Here is an 18,407-nt window from a genome sequence, read left to right as displayed (position 1 = left end):
AGAGTCCTGCAAATTCTAGTATACTGGTGGGGAGCATAAATTAGTACTTTGGAAAGCAATTTGGCCTTATCTATTAAAACTGATGATGTGCTTTTATTGTATAAACCAGCAATTCTATTCAAGGTATACATCCATTCTTGAGTATATACACCAGAAGTCACATAAAAGAATATTCACAGCAACATTACCTTTTTCTATTTCAAACAAAGATGCAGTTCAATAAGCACCAGCTGGAGAAGAGAACATGTGATATATTCATAATGGAATAATATTTAGCAGTGAAAAAACTTCGATGGCAATGAACATAAAAAGGAGGTGACAGAAGAATACATTCAGTTTAATTCCATTTATTATTCTTTAAGGATACATACATGGAGATAAAGTGATGAAAGACAAGAAGGCTATGGTCAACACAAAGTTCAGTATAGGGGTTCCCTCTATCAGACAGGGATAGAGATAGGTTCAGGAAAGAGCACACGGTACCTCAAAGGAAAGGCAGTAAGGTGGGTGGTAGGCACACAGGGGTTTGTTTATTGTCATTATTATTACTCTTTATACTTTAGCATATATATTATATGTGTATATACATATCTATATTCCATTGCATGTATGAAATTTTTTAAAAATTCAAATGGCTTATACCAAAAAAAAAAATTATGTATAATGTCTCAAATGGTGAATCACAGCCTGGAGGCTCTTAATTTACCTCCACTCTATCATTGAACCCTGGCTAAAACTGCTGCTTTGTTTCTATTCCCCTCATACTTGAGAGTAGAGATATTGCCCTGCTCTGACAATACTTACCACATTTTAGGGGCTTGATCCATGCTGACAGAAAGGATGAACAAACAAACCTGATGTGTATTTCTAGAAGAACTAGGAAAACTCTGAAGATTTGAATCACAAGTAGGCAGTGATCATTTTGGTTTCACACATTTCTGCAAACCTACAGCTTGTTCCCTCTGATCCCTTCCTCCACCCTCCTTCTGTTCTGGTGCGTAGGGCTTGAAATCGTTCAGTGCTGAGATCAACCTCAAACAATGCCTTCAGAAATATTGTTTTCTTCTGCTTTCTGCTGTGGCTGCTACAAAGGTAATAGGGGCCGCAGCCACTCTGCCCTTGTCTTCTGCACCCAATTCAGGGAACAGGGCCACCAGCCCGTGGCTTCAGTGTACTCAGGAGATCAGTCATCCATTTGAACCACCCCACCCAACCCAGGGGCTGAGTGATTTAACTCCATCCTCGGTCCTGATCACTGTCTGAGATGAATCTGTGGTGTCCTCCCAACACCCTCGTGCAGGACCTCATGTCTGGCTCCTTGAATGATCACACGATCTGCTTGTATTTTTACAATTTAATGTGCTGCTTTCATGCATGAGGTTCACAGGCAAGAGTAAAATCACAGCCTCTCAACTAAACAGAACTAAAATTAAGAGAGGTGTGAAAAATGGTAGGGAACAAACACTCCATTTTCAGAATATGTGTTTTCTGGAATTTATTCTCCTTTATGCTGAATATAAAATATGTGATTTCACCAATGCTTTAAGAGACAAACACATACAAGTTGAAATCTGAAAACAATAATTATATGGAGCAAAGTGGAGCCTGACACTTAACAAAAGCTGTTAAATGAAAAGTATCTCTAGAAAAAGCAAAACCCTATAGTAAAATCAAACACAACAGAAAGAAGCTTTGGTACTTTTCAATAACAGGAGACAAAAAAAAGTTTAGTTTATTATTAAATTCATGTAATATAAAAACATCTATGTGGAGGTATTGAATTAAATCTATAAAACAGAAACAAATCTAGAATATATTAGAGTCTGAGGTGAAAAAATACCTTGCTTTCCTCTTCTTTGATTGTAATAAAACACCAGAATTTGGAAAAACAAGTATTTTCCCAACTAAATTTTCTTCTGGTCTGTACACACCTAGCAGGATGGCACTCCATATTTTATCTAATTTTAAAATGGCATAAGTTGATTTTTAGCAGCACATTTCCTTTGCTCCAACAAGCCTACTACAGGAAATAAAAATTCTGTCTTGAAATGCCCTTGATATGAAATCTATGCCTATAATTCCCATCCACTTCTTTCCTAGTATTTTAAGACTGTGATTATCAAAATCTAAAGGCAGCTAGTTAAAGAAGGGAACAAGAAAATCATTATTATATGTTTCAAAATCAGCTGATAAAAGAATACAAGTAAGGACCCCATATTCTCTGAACTAAGTGTGGTCCCAGAGGGCAACATCTCGGTACTCTGTGGAGCCTGGGTACCATGTAAATGCCACACACTGTGCTGCTGCTTCACTCATAACAAGCACAGCACCACTCGAGACTGGTCTCCTGTATTTCTTTGCTGATCAAAAAAAAAAAAAAAAAATGGGGTGGGGAGATGGTACATAACTGTGATGGTAATTTAGCATTACTACCCACTAGTCTGCTTACTATAATCATAATAGGTATACTATGGTTAACTCAAAAATTATAATATAAGACAAATCTGGGTATCTTTGTCTAGCAAGTATGGTATTGATCCTATAACCCCAGCAGTTAACTTGCAAAGCCTCAACCTTACCAAGTTGGTTCTTGGCACTCACTAGCAAGAGTAGACTAAATGTTAGTTGAGTAATGAATTACAACATGACAATTTTTACAACTGCTTGAAAAGAAATTCTAAGTTTTATCAGAAGACTCACATACTCAAACACAATATCCAGTTAAAAAAAATTCCTGGATAGTCCCTGGGATTTGTCAAATGGAATTTGACCTGGATCTTACTTAATGACAACTAACCAGTAATATCCATAATTTGACAACAGCTTCCCTTGAAGAGAAAATTGTGGATCATGTGTCCATTCTTGTTAAGTAGAAATCTGTCATACTTTCCTTCTGGTTGTAATCCTGGACTACAAATCTCAGGTTGGGATTTCAGCCTTAGCATTCAACAAGTTCTTTAGTCTACATTTAGCAAGGCATGGGGCGGAGTGCTAGGCACATGTGACAGGGCTGTAATTCTTCTGCTCTTTGAATTTCTTATAAATTTCCTGCTCAGAATTATAATGAAAAGTCCAGAATCAGGATGCTAGAAATAAAATATTTTAGGCAGCCCTCTGAAAATTTATCCTATTCAAGGCTGTTCCCATGTTTGGCAATTTAAAACTCTTTAAGTTTTTTAAAAAAATTAAGCATCCCTGTTATAGGGACAAGAATGCAGAAAAATAGCCTCTGCTCTAATGAAGTAGATATGTTCGATGTTTATCAGCATCCACTCCAATAGGAGTATAGATTTTTCTTGACAAGTACAATTCCAGGTTACTCTCTTTCTCATATGTGTTGCTCTGAAAACTTACTTGTGCTCATATACAGAATGAGAACAAGTATCTGTATTACTCTGAAAAATATGAGGCTGTACATTGGCCAGAAATATGAGCAAGCAAAATTAGAGGCAAATGAAAAGTAACAAAAGGAAAAATTAAATTTTACTACAACATTGGTATATTTTAATATGTCTAATCAAGGGTTCACAAAATATATCTAACTGAGATTTTCCTTTCTCAAAAAATATAGTCCCTTCACAAAATAGAAGCAGCAGCTGTCTGTTAGGGGAGTTGCATTAAAAAATATATGAACTTATGTATTATAAATAAATTGCTAGAGCCGAAAATGCCTTCAGATACTCATCAGACAATTTTCCTATAAATTTACTAATTAGTGCACCACTTAAAATATAACTTTCAAGCAGTCTTAGGCATTTGGGTGAAACTTGCCCCTTGCAAGAAATAAAGAAGCATATATTTCAAATAGCAATTATTGTCATCCCAGTAACTTAGTTCTGATCACTTGATGTTACAATAGGGATTTGTAAACATCTGGAGGAGCTTGGATAATATGCGGGGGTAAGAGTTTCCATTACTAAAACAAGTCTAGAATATCTAACTTTTTCACCAGGTGTTATTACAAAGCATGGGAACCGTGATGTCTGTAACTGATTCTGCAGCAAAAATCTTCAACACCCTTTGTCAACCAGCGCTGCTTTTTTTCCTTCTGATTCAAAGATTCTAACAACTTGGCAGACATATTTCAAAGATGCAATCCAGGCAGCTTAATGAGAAGTGGGTTTACGCAATGCCGACATCTACTATAACCTAGGGCAGATCCAACATTTTCTCTCTGACGGTGCTACCCACTTATCTTTCAGTCATTAAGAAAGTACACCTGTAACAGGTGACGGTTATTTCCAGGTGAGTGAGGCAACTGCAGGCAAATAGAATAAGAAAAAAAAAAAAAATCCACCACCTGATTTGGTTTAAAGCAATCATGCAATTCTCATTATAGCCACATCTTTCAAAAACACCTTTTCCGTGGCAAGCAAAGTTACTGATAATGCGTGTGGCTTTTGTCACAGTGATGCATTAGGTAAGCATGTGTGTGCTGAGTACCAGGGGGTGCTTCAAAATGCATCTCCGTCATCTTCCACTCTTCTTCTCTAAGGTTCTGCCTATTAAAAAAAAAAAAAAAAGGTCGGTTTTTGCATTACATTGACAAGAAAATTCACCCTTGGCAGGGGTTTTTTAAATGTCAGGAACAGAGATGTTGGAAATCATAACAGATCACCTCCATATGATTGATAAGAGAAAATCCTGGATTTCAGCATCAGAGCCCAGATTTAAATCACACCCACCTGACCTGCCAAATATAAAAGTGGAAAGAAAGCTGCATGTTTTCAATGACCTACTGAGATTCCTCTCAGAGGTACTGTTCCACTGGTGTATGGCTGGTTAGGGGGTTACCTTGCTCAGAGGGCCTGCAGAGATGCCCGTTAATAGCAACCCAAGATGAAGAACCACTCTAGTACGACCATATCTGTTAGTAAAGAGTCGCTGCCCCAATCCCCCGACTGCCACCCCTGCGCACCCTCCCCCTTGAGACAATGGATAAAGAGCTGACATCTGGCACAGGGGGCCTCTGTGGCCTGCTCAAGCTCTGGCCAGTCAGCACCCAGTGTTGACCAGTTGTTACCTACTTTGGATATTACCCCTGAAAGCTAGGGATCTGAAAGTACAATCTTCTATGACAGGCCCTTCTTGGGGTCTACTAAATTTTAACTTTGATGGTTTTCTACCTAAAATGTATTGGTGAAATGGCCTCCCTTTCTCAGAATTAGTTGGCTATCACAATGAGCCAGCCACTGTGGGCTCCAGCCAACTACAAGGGAAACTGAGATCCCCCCACCACCCCCACCAGGGATTCCATACCATCTAATATTTACATACTTTAAAAAACCTCTTCACAGGACAAACAACATATCCAGCACCAATGTGGCCTGCAGGCCACCATCTAGAGACCTCTAACCTACCTTTGCCCCTCCCACTACGGAGGGCAGCCCCGTCAGAGCCTACACTGCACCTGGGCCTGTTGGGCCCGTGAATGTCCTCTCCTACCAAGTAAGAGCAATTATAGGTGCTAATGATGTCTTTATGTTTCCTGATAGGCTTTCTTGCCATGTTTTTTATGTGTGTATACTACACAGGGAGTAGGAAAGGAAAAGAGAAAAGAGGGCTTTCATCTTTTAGTACATTAAACCTGTGAACACTCTGTCAAAGCCTTAGACTATAGACTGTATAATGAATCACTACCAAGGTAAAAAATAGAAGATTAGAAGAGAGAAAATGCTAAATTGTTCTTGAAGACATTTTCACTTCTCTCATACAACGATGAAGTATGAGTTACTATTAGCTTTTAAAGCCCTAAATGGTTCATGGAGAGTGGCACAGACCTTGTGCTATGGACATCTGCTCTGGTCCCAGATACTCCTGCCCAGGTATAACTGATTTAGGTCCCTGAAAACAGTGGGCTGAATGGGGGCAGTGTCCAGGGCCCTCACTGCCTTTGGGATGGTCCCCTGAAATCAAGTTAACTTCAGTGACACCAAGATCAACTTTAATACTGTGGCCACAAACCATGTGAGAATGTATATTTCACAGACCACAGATTTCCTAAGAAACTGGTGAGAAAATACATTTCTTTGAAGAACAAAGAAGTCAGCCCACAGTCTCTAAAGAATTTACATATTTGGGGAAAATGGGAAAAAACAGTATTTTTTAAAAGGTTTTTGCATAGACAATGACGCCCGCTGGATTTACGTATCCATTAGACTACTCCATCCTAGTTTTTTCCAGTTCTTTGAAGATAAATCTGGACTTTTAATATCTCTGGATGAAATACGTTATAAAAATACTCTAATTTTCCTAACAAGTATTCAAATGTTCCATCTTTATAAAAGTAGTTTTAAGAACCTTTAAATACGGTATGCGTGGGTTTTGCCTCTGCTTAAAACATGTGCATGGAAACCACCCACAACCATCTGTGGACTTACTGATGTAAAAACAAAGCACGATTTCACATTGGCTATGCAATGCAGATGCTGGTGTATAATTTATGTTATTGAGGGTCCCTGCCTTCTTCCTACAGGTATGCCAGAGATGGTACAAATCCTGGGTAGCCTCGAAAGACCTATTATTTTCAGACATCAAAGTTCTAGGAAATGTACTTTTATTTCAGTTGTGTTAAAAATAGACATATTAGAATTCAGTCTCAATTTGAAACGCTCAAAACTTCAATTACTATGTATATAAAGACTGCAAGGAAATATAAAAAATGTCAATGTGGTTAGCTCTGGGTGGTGATTTTAATTCTTTGTTTTACCCTTTTTCAATATTTTCCCAATTCAAAAAAAGGAGTCTAGGCTACTTTCATAATCAGAAAGAAAATGTGTGTTTTAAAAGAAGAAATAATATCAAAGTAGTACCTTACTTAATAAAGAAATGTTTTTTCTTTTTTGAAAGTGAATCTACAAGCTTAATAAAGTTGTGATAACACACATCATTTCTAGTGCTAAACATGAGAAAATATTGGCTACTTTATGTTTTCTAAAAGACATATGACTTAATAAAGTGGCTTCAAAATATTTTGATTAAGGACTTGAAGATTTTTTTCCAGGTTGACCATTTATTATTATAGACCATCTCTTCTCTAATGAAAGTAAATTTAAAACACCTTTAAATATGACTCTGAGTCTGCTATTTCAAAAAATGTAAAGTAAAAAAATTTGCAATTTTAAACAGAAAGCACCTACTAGTTTTTGCTACCTTAAATTCTTGGAGGAATGAGGTATAAATTAAAAATAAGGTAATATTCTAATTTATAGCAACAATTGAAAAATTGGGGGGAAAAACAAAAAACTAGCCTCTGTTGTATGTTTTAACACTGGGTAGTCTCTAATTATGCATCAGAGGAAGGAAAACCCCCAAATCTAAGAAACTATATATGCATTCCTCTAACACCATCACTCTACATCTCTAAGAAAAACTCAAAAGAGATGAATTCTAAAACAAGAATAAGAAAAGATTTACCTACCTTTGATGCCAACCGTGGTTTCAGGCCTAAAAATGAAAAGACTGTGTTGCTTTCCTTGGATTCAAAAAAACTGTCATAATCCTAGAAAAAAAGGGAAGGAGAAAATAAACCAACAAAAGCAAACAATTATCTTTATATTTGGTGCTTTGGACAAATTCTTTATGGAAGTAAAAAATGTACCATTGCTCCGTCCAGATCAGGGAAAAACTAAATAAATCTGCTGAATTAGTCTGCTTGCACGTAAAAATTTATTTTAGTATGATGAAGAATGTAACAAGTTTTTAATCCAAAACCTATGACAAGATTAAAATGTAAAACATTTGGTGACAGAAATGAAATGGGAACACACTCCTTTTCCTTTGTGGGCCAAACTAACATTTGTCTGTGTGAATCGCTCTGACCTAAGATTTTACTCTAGGTCTTCAGTATGGAAGGCTGCCTCCCAATTCCACTCTTGATATTTTGTTATCTAGGGCTTTGAAAAAATCACTGGGTAAACAAAGCTGTAAAGGTCTCCATATGTCAATGAAAGTGTGTCTTATTCTGCTTCTGAAGTTTTCCACATTCTTTGAGACCATCTCCTTAGAGGGAATAAAAAGATCAAATAAAAACTAAACAAAACTATATACTCTATAATATTTACCTTTGCCTCAAACATATAGAATCATTTTTCTCTTCCTACCTTCACAAGAAGGCACCAAGGAATTCTGGTCAATCTGTTCAACTGTTTCTTTTCAAAAGTTTGCATTTATCATATGTAAAGCAGTCTTAAAATTTGGTAATTTGGTAACTTTATCCTAAGGATAAATAATGTAAGCAAATGATGATCACAATCATTTTAGGCATTTGCTTTGTGCTAAGTGTCTTATAAATGTTATGTTATTAAATCTTCACCACAGCCTGCCAGGTTAGAGACTGGCTCAAGGCAAAGAAATACGTTGTCCAAGTTTGACAGCTAATAAGTTAAAGAACTGATATTTGGGCTCATGTTTCACTGACCTTGAAATTCACACGTTCTGTACTCTAGGATGCATCCTGCCCAAAAGGAAACCAAGTATGGGGCACCACGTGTGCTGGAGTCACTGAGCGCTAATGAATCCATTGTTAAGCCAAGCCAACGGCATCTAAACTTGTAGAGATTCGCTTCCTGCAACGCATGCCTTGTCTGATTAAAAAATCTTTGAATTATTTGGTTCTGTGTACAGATCCTCTTCTCCAAAAGCTTTAGCAATTGACTCTCGTGGTTTGGAAGGCAGTAGCCTCAGGTTTTTCACGGGCTGCTCCTTCTGTCATTTAGGATCAGCTCTAAAGAAAGGCCTCCCTTGACCAAGCCAAGAAAGAGCAACATGTCTGAAAAGAGAGATTTGGCCAAGTCTTCTTTGAAAACTGGCATTTAAGCTTACATCTGAAGGATGAATAGAGTTAGCCAAGTGAAGGACTGGGATGGGAGCATTCTTGGGCAGGGAGCAGCACTAGTGAAGTGTGAAGCTGGCAGGGTGGACAGGAATCAACATATGCTGGGCTTTGTAAACCAAGAAAATGATCTTGAGTTTTATCTTAAGTACCAAAAGAAATAATATAAGGGTTTTGAGCAAGGGAGAAAAATGATCTAGTTTCTTTTAAGAAAATACCTAAATAACCGTGTGGACAGTGGCTCAAAAAAGGGCAGCAAAAAGGAAAGCAGGGGAAAAAAGGGAGTACTTTGGCAATTGCAGTAAGCAATGGTGGCAGCCGGGCTGACGGCAGAGGGCAGCAGACAGGCTGCAGATACATTTTGGGGGTAGAAGTGATCATACTTGGTTGTGGATTTGATGGGGGTGATTAGGGAGAAATAAGAATTAAAGTGGCTCTGAACTTTCTGGCTTGATGAAAAAGACGAGAAAAAATCTGAAGGGAAGGTTGGAGTTCAATTTCAACATGTAATATTTGAGAAACTATATGAAACATTGAGTAAAGAAGATATCAACTGAGCAACTGGAGGTTCCTAATGGCTCTAGGATGTAGAGATTTCATGGAATTTGTAAGAAAATTTGTAATTTCTTGTAAGACAAAATATGATCCTAACTATGCCACAAAAACAGGTCAAAGTTTGACATGAAATACAGGCAAAATCTCATGGACTAAAAATGTTATATTCTTTGTAATGAAGCTATTTCCAAAGAGTTGAGTAATAATTACCTCATGAGAGTTCAAGAAATAATTCTGTTCAAAACATACTTTCTCTACCTGACAATTTGTTGACCATACTGAATGTGGTAAGAGGAGGAAGAGGGCTAAATTACAGCTAGATTTGTTCCATCCTTTAAGATATCCACTGTATGTTAACTTAGTATACCTGTTCTCTCTATACCATATTCAGCCTCTACTCAGTCGAAAGTCTTTCCCTTGGGAAACTCATTCATAGCCATGGCCCTGATTAAATTCACAATCTCTTGCCCTGACCTCTCTTTTGAGCTCTGCTTCCATAAAAGTCACTAACTGTTCACAGACTCTTAAACACAACAGGTCTTAACGACAGTTCATGATCTTCCACTCCACAAACTGGACGTCTCAGAAAATGGCACCACTATTTACTGCGCCCTGTAACTCCAAAATTAACACATCACAGGACTCCTTTCTTCCCTCAATCACTAGTTTATATATCCCTTAAGCCTCTCAATTTTTCCACATTGGTCTCTACCAACCTGATCTAAGCTAGACTTCTGCAACAGCACCCCAACTTATCAACCTTTGTCTAATCTATTTCTACCCCATCATTCTCTCAAAGTGAGGACAGACTGATTTTTATAAAACCAGATTTGATCTCACCCTCTGCTTAAATCCTTTCCTTTGAGACTTCTCACTCCTTGTAAGATACAGCCTAAAATCCTTAATGTAATGTGAAAGGCCCTACATGGCCTAGCTCTAATTCATCAGGTTTGGGGAGAAGAAGGATCATTTTTGTTGTTGTTGAGATAGGGTCTCACTCTGTCACCCAGACTGGAGTGCAGTGGTGTGTTCACAGCTCACTGCAGCCTCTACCTCCTGGGCTCAGGTGATCCTCCCATCTCAGCCTCCCAAGTAGCTGGGACCACAGGTGCGCACCACCACACCGAGCTATTTTTTTCATTTTCTGTAGAAAGAAATCAAAAAATTCATCTATGTACATGAGAGAAATTATTGTAGAGATAACCCGTCTTTTTAGAGAAAACTCCCTCTACAAAGAGACCACCTCTCTGTAGAGATGAGGTATCGTTATGTTGCCCACGCTGATCTTGAACTCCAGGGCTCAAGCAATCTTCCTGCCTCGGCCTCCCAAAGTGCTGATATGACAGGCGTGAGCCACCATGCCCAGCCAAGAGGGGTGTTATACTTCTACTTGCACCAACCACTGTCTGATGCAACCACAGATTCATTTCTGGAAAACTGAGTGGTGTATATGTTTAGTCAACCGTGGATGTGATGTCCAGCAAACCACTATGAATTATCTATGACCTTGACCAACTCCTTTAACCTTCTCAGACTTTCTTTCTTTCTGTATCAGAATACTAGTGAAATCCCTTGGAACTCCAGAATTCTAGAAAATAAAGGAGAATCCAGTAGAGTTGCTCCTAAATGGACTGTTAGCTGTGTCCAGGTGTAAAGCCCAGCCTAAGTATTCCTGTTCCTGGGGATATTTATTTGGAAATTGCCCCTGTCTTGTTTAACTGAATAGGTAAGGGAAGAGATATTAATGAGAAAAATTGAGGGCTAGTAACTTGATCATCAAAACGTTGTCCCTGTTCTTGTTTTAAAAGGCTACCATCTGTCTCTATGTGATGAAACATATCTTACGTGGTCATTTGGGGTGGCTCACACCTGTAATCCCAGAGCTTTGGAAGGCTGAGGTGTTAGGACTGTCTGAGGCCAGGAGTTTGAGACCAGCCTGGGCAACATAGCGAGACCCTGTCTCTAAAAAAAATAAAAAAATTAGCCAGGGATGGCAGCATGTGCCTGCAGCTCCAGCTATTTGGGAGGCTGAGGTGAGAGGACCAATTGAGCCCCGAAGTTCAAGGCTACTTGCAGTGAGCAATGATTACACCAGTGCACTACAGCCTGCATGGGTGACAGAGTGAGGGAGGGCCTATGTCAAAACAAAAACAAAAACAAACAACTCTAATGTCAGTGTGAAATGCAGGAATGAAAAGTTAATGAAATGTAAAAAAGAAAACATAATGCCTCATTCAATCTCTATAAATGTAGAACGAATTCTACTTTCAAAAGATTTAAGTGGTTACACGAAAATACTGTGCATGTAAAAGAGCAAAAGGCAAGGTACAATGAGACTTAATGTTTATATTTCAGGTTTCAGTGTTTATAACTAAAAACCTTAATCTTAAAATGATCCCAATGTCCCAAATCACAACATTGGAAATAAGGTAGATTCTCACATGCAAGTTTCATATATATAAACCAACATCTATAAAATAGATAGATTTTGAGGCTGCAGCCTCAAAATTTTGAGATTGCACCACACTGCACTCCAGCCTGAGCAACAGGGCAAGACCCTGTCTCAATTAAAAAAAAAAAAAACAAAAAACCGTGTATATATAACATTTTCTCTCATGCAGAGAAAATATGTAACATTATTAATAATCTATTTGTCCATAATAATTGAAACCATTCTTAAAGTTTCGGTCACCAAGAAAGGTATTTAAAAATGTCAGATGTTTAGAAATCTCAGAATAGCAACATTTTTTACTTTTAGAAAGGAAAAATTTCTCTTAAGCTGTATTTCTCTCATAATAATTATAAGCGTTATTTTTATGTTATGAACCTTTAATTCAGTGCCCTATCACTATTGCCAGCAGGGTGCTTCTTATCCAAAAATTGAATGGGATCCACCCAAAAGAACAGAAATTTTTATTTCAGGTAATTAACTCCTTCCAAATGACAAATATAAAATTTGGTAATTAGCTTGAAAAATAGAATGATTTAAAGTAAATCATTTTTAAAAGTCAGTGTTAGACTAGTACCTGACAGACACCAGGTTACCAATAATTACTGTCATGTAGATAGATGAATTGCATTTGTTAATTAATGACAGGCCATGTTTTAGGTATATCATGTTAGTAACAATTAAGTAAATCCTATTTCTATTCTGTTATTTACCAGTTTTAAAGAATTGTGTGAAAAATTTACTTTCTAACATTCAAAAGCTTTTGAGTGGCCTGATGAATCCTAAGGTATATAAATATAAAGTGAAACTATTAATATTTCCTTTGTCACATTTAAGCAAAAAGTAGATATGATAGAGATAAGTTAAATTGCATGTGAAATAATTTAAGATTAATATAGTGTTAAAAATTTAAAACTACTTCCTATTAAGATACAAATTCTTATGGTTGTAAGCATTCTTAAATAAAAGAAAAAATCTGCTTTCTTATCATCAAATTTGTTTTACTTGTCAGGTTTATACATATTTAAAAAACACCTTAGGGTTCCTACTATAAAGGTTAAAAGCACTGTATTTTTAAAACTCACATAAAGTTTCCAAATAGGCTCACTGAATTCCTTACAGTCTAAGGCACTCTCCCTAAAGTGTTTTGTAAATATACATCTGTAGATTGCACATTTCAGGACAATCAACCTTTTGTAATTACAGAATATGATGATTAGTAAATATTTACTTTGCAGAAAGGTATAGCCACATAAATCATATTCAAGGTAAAATTGCCCATTTCAGAAGCTGGTACATTTTCATTCCATTTAAGACAAAGGACAAAAAATTCACTTTGTTTATAATGCCAATTGCTGACAAAAAGAAAAATCTCTGAACTGTACAGATAATAGCATAACCAAGCTACTCAAACTCACTAAGGGACATTTATCTAAATGCTGTAATTTTAAGAATATAGCAACCTAAACAGTTGTGGTTTTTTGATTTTGTTTTTTTTTTTAAATCTCTCATCACCTACACTTCTGTTTATGTTCAAGTGAAAACCACTGTTAGAGACATTTCTAAGCTCATGATAAAATCTACAACAGGTAGAGTTAACAACAGTTTCATTCCTCCACAAAGCTTACTTAAGGACATTATCTGTGCACTCCGATTAGACCATTATGGACTAAGCAAGCATCTGAGACAAACACCTTAATGTTCTTTGCCCTTTCAGTGTCTCTGGAGAGAACAGTTAGGAAAGCCCACAGCAGCCACTCTGATAAGCTGTGTTGCTTCCCACAGCTAAGTCAATCACAATTAAGTGACAGGCCCACATTATTTCTTCATACCCAGGACATGACCAAACAGAAAACTGGAGGGAACAAAAACAAGGAAATGGTACAGCAGCAACCAGTTCTAAATGAGCCAAAGTAAATTTGTTTTACCCAAAAGAAGAATATTTTTTAAAAAGCAGTTTTTTAAGACTATAGGAGTTGCTGCAGCTGCTTAAAATGAACAGTGGCTGCTTCTCAAATTTTCTTTCAAGCCGAAGCGTAGCCTCTAAGCAGAATTTCTTGATTTAGTGGATAAAGGTTGTTAGTGCTATAGTCTACTTTATGAAATCTTGCTATAGAAATCAAAAAACAGTAGACAATTCCAATCCTGGCAGGAGAGATAAGATGCAGTTATCTAAAATAGCTTCATTTTGGCAATTTTTATGCCAAATACCAAAATATGAGCAAATCCAAAGGTGAGAATCTCAAATTCCTAATTCATGTTTAATAGTTCTGACCATACAGGTTCAAGACAACAAAGCAAGCAAATACATCTACCTCCCCTCTTACCCAAGAGCCAATTTAAACTGGAGGGGAAAAAAACCTAGGAACAGGAATCAGCCATAAAATTTTAAGAAATACCCAGAATACATAAAATACAACCAAACAGGTAGAGAAAACACAGCAGGGGAAACCACAGCCCAAACCAATAGAAGAACAGTCCTTCCCAAGGAGCCTGCACAGAAATCACAAGCCTGAGACAATGAACACAACAATCTGGAGCAGGCTATGGCAGGGCAATCAATGTAAAAAAGAAGTACATTTGTAACGGCTTAGGCAGTTTTTTTCCCAGTGTGGCCAGAGCTCCAGAGAAGTGCTCTCCAACGAACATTCGCTGCCTATATGCTGAAAACTCCTGGTGAGGCTTCAGGGGCCTGAGAGAGGCCAGCACAGTCTGTGGTCACCCTGACCCCCCATCAGACACAGAAAGGGAAAAATGGAAAGGAAGTTCACCCCGGAGGGACACGCACTGAAGTCCATTGCTGCCTGGGTGTGGCTCTTTCACGGGCACCTGAGGAGTTCCAGTCTGCTTCGTGCTACCCCCACTCTCTTACACAGTCTTATTTAGCCCTCCTGCTCAAAGGAAAGCAGGCCTGTGAGTTACTGAAGGAAGCCAAGCTGGCTCCTAAGAAAGACAAAAACTAACAACTAGAACTAATGCTGGAGAACACAGAGATAACTTATAGAATATACAAAACTTAAAAAAATGCTTTTTAATATCCTTGGAGAGATTAAAGAAAATGCTGCATCCACAAAACAAGAACAAGCCACTATTTTTAAAGGAATAATAAGAAACAAAAGAGCTCCTGAAAATTAAGTTTGACTGCCAAATTAGAAAGTAGATAAAAAGAATAAAAAGCAGGATAGCATAGAGCTAAAAACCAGGCTAGAGATCCAGAAGATAAAAGTTACGAATGCCTTTCAGAATATAGAATATCAAGACCAAGAGATGGAAATTACTAGATAAGTCAAGAGTATTGAAAGTTAGAACATAAGAGTAAAACTTCATCCAAAAGGAAAAAAGATCCTGAAGATGAAAAGGAAAGACAATGGAAGGGAGGGGGGAAAAAAGGGCAAAGAAATAACAGAACTTGCCCTCAAGTGAAAAAAGACATTAGTTTTCAGACTGAGCAGTCCTATTAACTGCTGAGCAGAATGTTTTTTAAAGGCACATACTGATGAAATTCCAAAGCTCCAAGAAAACCCTAAAACTTTCCAGAAAAAGAAGCAAAACAACCTACCTTTAAGAATCTAATCTAGCAGACATGAAGTCTTCCAATCAATACAAAGAATATGGAAAATAGAACAATGCTTCCTGGGGGAACTTGGTTTTAAATCTAGTCTTTTATATTAAACAAAATGATCAATTAAGAATGAAAGACTTACAAAAAATTAAAGCATTCATAAGGTTTACTAGGTAGGCACACTACATTAACAAAATTATTTTCAGGACACACAAATTAAAAAAAAATACAAGAAGGAAAAGTTATTTCTCTCATAGGTTTGCCAGACAAGTGTGAAGTGGAAGAAATGAAAAGGTTAAAATGTATTAAGAGGTTCCCTTGGACACTGACATTTGTGTCACTCTCCCTTAAGCCACAGGGATTTAGTAAAATAGGATTACATACCCTCCTCTATCTATGGCTGCTCACACTAAGCAGTTCTTTAAGGAATAGTATTTATATAATTATAACAATATACATATAATATACATTTATATAATTATTATAGTTACAAAAGAGAGTATGACATATACTTTAGCAATTCATGTGTGTATGTGTATTCATATATCAAAATAGGGGAGAAATGAGAATGTCAATTTCTCTTCAACTTTCAAAGGAAAAAGTAAATGCTGTCCAATATTTAAAATCAAGGAATATAGATATTAATACATGAATGGCAAGAACTTAGAAAAATGACAAAGCAGAGCCTCATGAAAAGACTACATGTTGGGAAAATGAGGGAAGCTGCAGAAAGAAGAGCAGACGAAAACCAACTTTTCACTTGGGACCCTTTGTCCAAAGTGATATTAACATGGCCTGATTGTCTTAACAGTTTTGTTTTCTCTTCATTAACCCCAATTGCATAAGGTTCAGAAAGAGAGAGAATTTGAAACAGTAAGAAAACCACCAGTTTGGCTATTAGTTAAGATATACTGCTAGCCATGCAACTGGGGAGGCCTCAAACTGTCTGGATGAAGGCTTTCAGTATTCACAGCACAAGTCATCATTTTTATGAAAGTCACATCCCAGGAATTCATCACTGTAGAATATTAAGGCAAACAACTCAGGAAGGTGAAAATGGGAGATTAAACATTTATAGACAGAAGAATAAAAGCTAGAGTTATACCGGAAAGATAAAACGCAGAGAATATCTAATTACATCTCTGTGCTTCCGGGCATGCAGTTGATCAGCAATCAACCATAAAGGAGAATTTGTATCAGACCCTCTCTACTACTCAACTTTTCCCCTCCTGGTATCTGGAAAGATGCCACATAGGAATATTTACAAGAAAACATCTGATGGAGAATATTCTCCTTGATTAGACAACTAATCTTTTAGACAGAAGGCCTTGGAATACAGATTTTCAAATGCAGATAAAGTTTCCTAAGAAAATGCTACCTGTGGGATAGGTGAGCTTCTAACAGTTAGTTTTCTAAACAGATTTCATTGTAAAACTTTAAAAGTAGATTCAATAAGATTGCTTTTAACAATCTGGCTTCGAACTTTATTAATAAAATGGGAATGCAGCACAGTCTGGCTTAACGGACTTCAAACCATGTACAGCAAATGCTCAGAACCTTGACAAGGCATGTCCCAACAGAATAGGCTGGCTACCTCCTGAGCTGAAAACACCACTTACCCATTCATATAACCATGTTTGTTAGGTATGTTCTGTGTTTCCAGCAATCTAATGGATACCAGATACTAAGATAAATAGGGTAAAGGTGAGCACAAGGTGCTTGGAAACCAACTGAAGGCAACGACAATAAAAAAAACCTATGCGATAAATATCATACTAGCAGTAATAAGGCACAAGTTTGCTGGGCATGGGGGAGAAGAAGTAATAACCAGAGTCCTAGTTAATTAGAGAAAGTGTAATAACAACACAACTTTGGATTGAGCTTTGAGAGAGAAACAGGGCAGAATTATAGATGATGTAAAAATTACAGGATTTGGTAATCAACTGGGTATATGAGGTATGAAAGATCAGTGTGGGGTGATTTTTAGGGCTTTCCCTTAAGTATCGTATAGTAGATGTAGCCATTAGCCCTAAATAAATAACATCCATAAATTCGAAATAGAGCGCAATCTCCTGTGGATAACAGTTACTATTCTGGACTTTTGCTTTTTTGTTTGTCTGTTTTCCTCACTGACTCTAAACAGAGCTCTAGTAACCCATTATTACTGCAGATAGGCTATGACGTAGGTCAAAATTTCTGTCCATCATTTTGTTCTACTCCATTCTACCAGATGACACACTCAATTGTCAGGACAGAGACCTGGGAAACAGCCAATCCAGTATTTCTCAAATATATCCACTAAGGAACTCCAAGAGGCAGAGGGAAATGTGAATGGAATGTCCAGAGCAGGGGCAGACTACGGAAGGGACTGTGAGCTAAGAAGGATGTTTATGGCCAAGCGCGGTGGCTCACGCCTGTAATCCCAGCACTTTGGGAGGCCAAGGCAGGAGGATCACAAGGTCAGGAGATCAAGACCATCCTGGCAAACATGGTGAAACTCCGTCTCTCCTAAATATACAAAAATTAGCCAGGCATGGTGGCATGCGCATGTAGTCCCAGCTACTCGGGAGGCTGAGGCAGGAAAATTGCTTGAACCTGGCTGCAGTGAGCGGTGACCGTGCCACTACACTCCAGCCTGGGCAACAGAGCGAGACTCCATCTCAACAAAAAAAGAAGGATGTTTACATTTGTAAAGGTTGGAAAACAAAATAAAAACAACTAATAAAAACCAAAACAGAAAAGAATATGCAACAGAGAACTACGTGGCCCTCAAAGCCTAAAATATTTACCAGGTGGCTTGATCCCTGATCTAGAGGATTGAAGGACAGATTTTGAAGCAGGTCCCATAAATGTGAAATTCCTTTGAATCTTTGTTTAATCTTAAAACTTAATGGAAATGAGACATCTTGCCCTATAATATACCAGTGTTTTTTTATTATTATTATACTTTAAGTTCTAGGGTACATGTGTACAACGTGCAGGTTTGATACATAGGTATACATGTACCA

General features: G+C 37.4%; 1 protein-coding gene across 2 annotated transcripts in view; it reads right to left on the bottom strand.

Annotated features, from left to right (window-relative positions):
• Window positions 1-333: 333 nt before the first annotated feature.
• The window catches only part of SH3BGRL2 (SH3 domain binding glutamate rich protein like 2), a 69,969-nt gene continuing 51,895 nt past the window's right edge, over window positions 334-18,407 (bottom strand). For both annotated transcript variants that reach the window (XM_063724725.1, NM_001134024.1), the window contains 2 exon segments: window positions 7,421-7,501; window positions 334-4,502 (listed from right to left, as the gene is read on the bottom strand). In XM_063724725.1, the coding sequence (XP_063580795.1) occupies window positions 4,491-4,502; window positions 7,421-7,501 (93 nt within the window). In that variant the 3' untranslated portion in view covers window positions 334-4,490.

This window comes from Pongo abelii, chromosome 5 (genome assembly GCF_028885655.2).
Source record: "Pongo abelii isolate AG06213 chromosome 5, NHGRI_mPonAbe1-v2.0_pri, whole genome shotgun sequence".
Taxonomy (NCBI): Eukaryota; Metazoa; Chordata; class Mammalia; order Primates; family Hominidae; genus Pongo; species Pongo abelii.
Note: the sequence above shows the minus strand (reverse complement) of the source record. Positions and strands in the feature narration are given on the sequence as shown.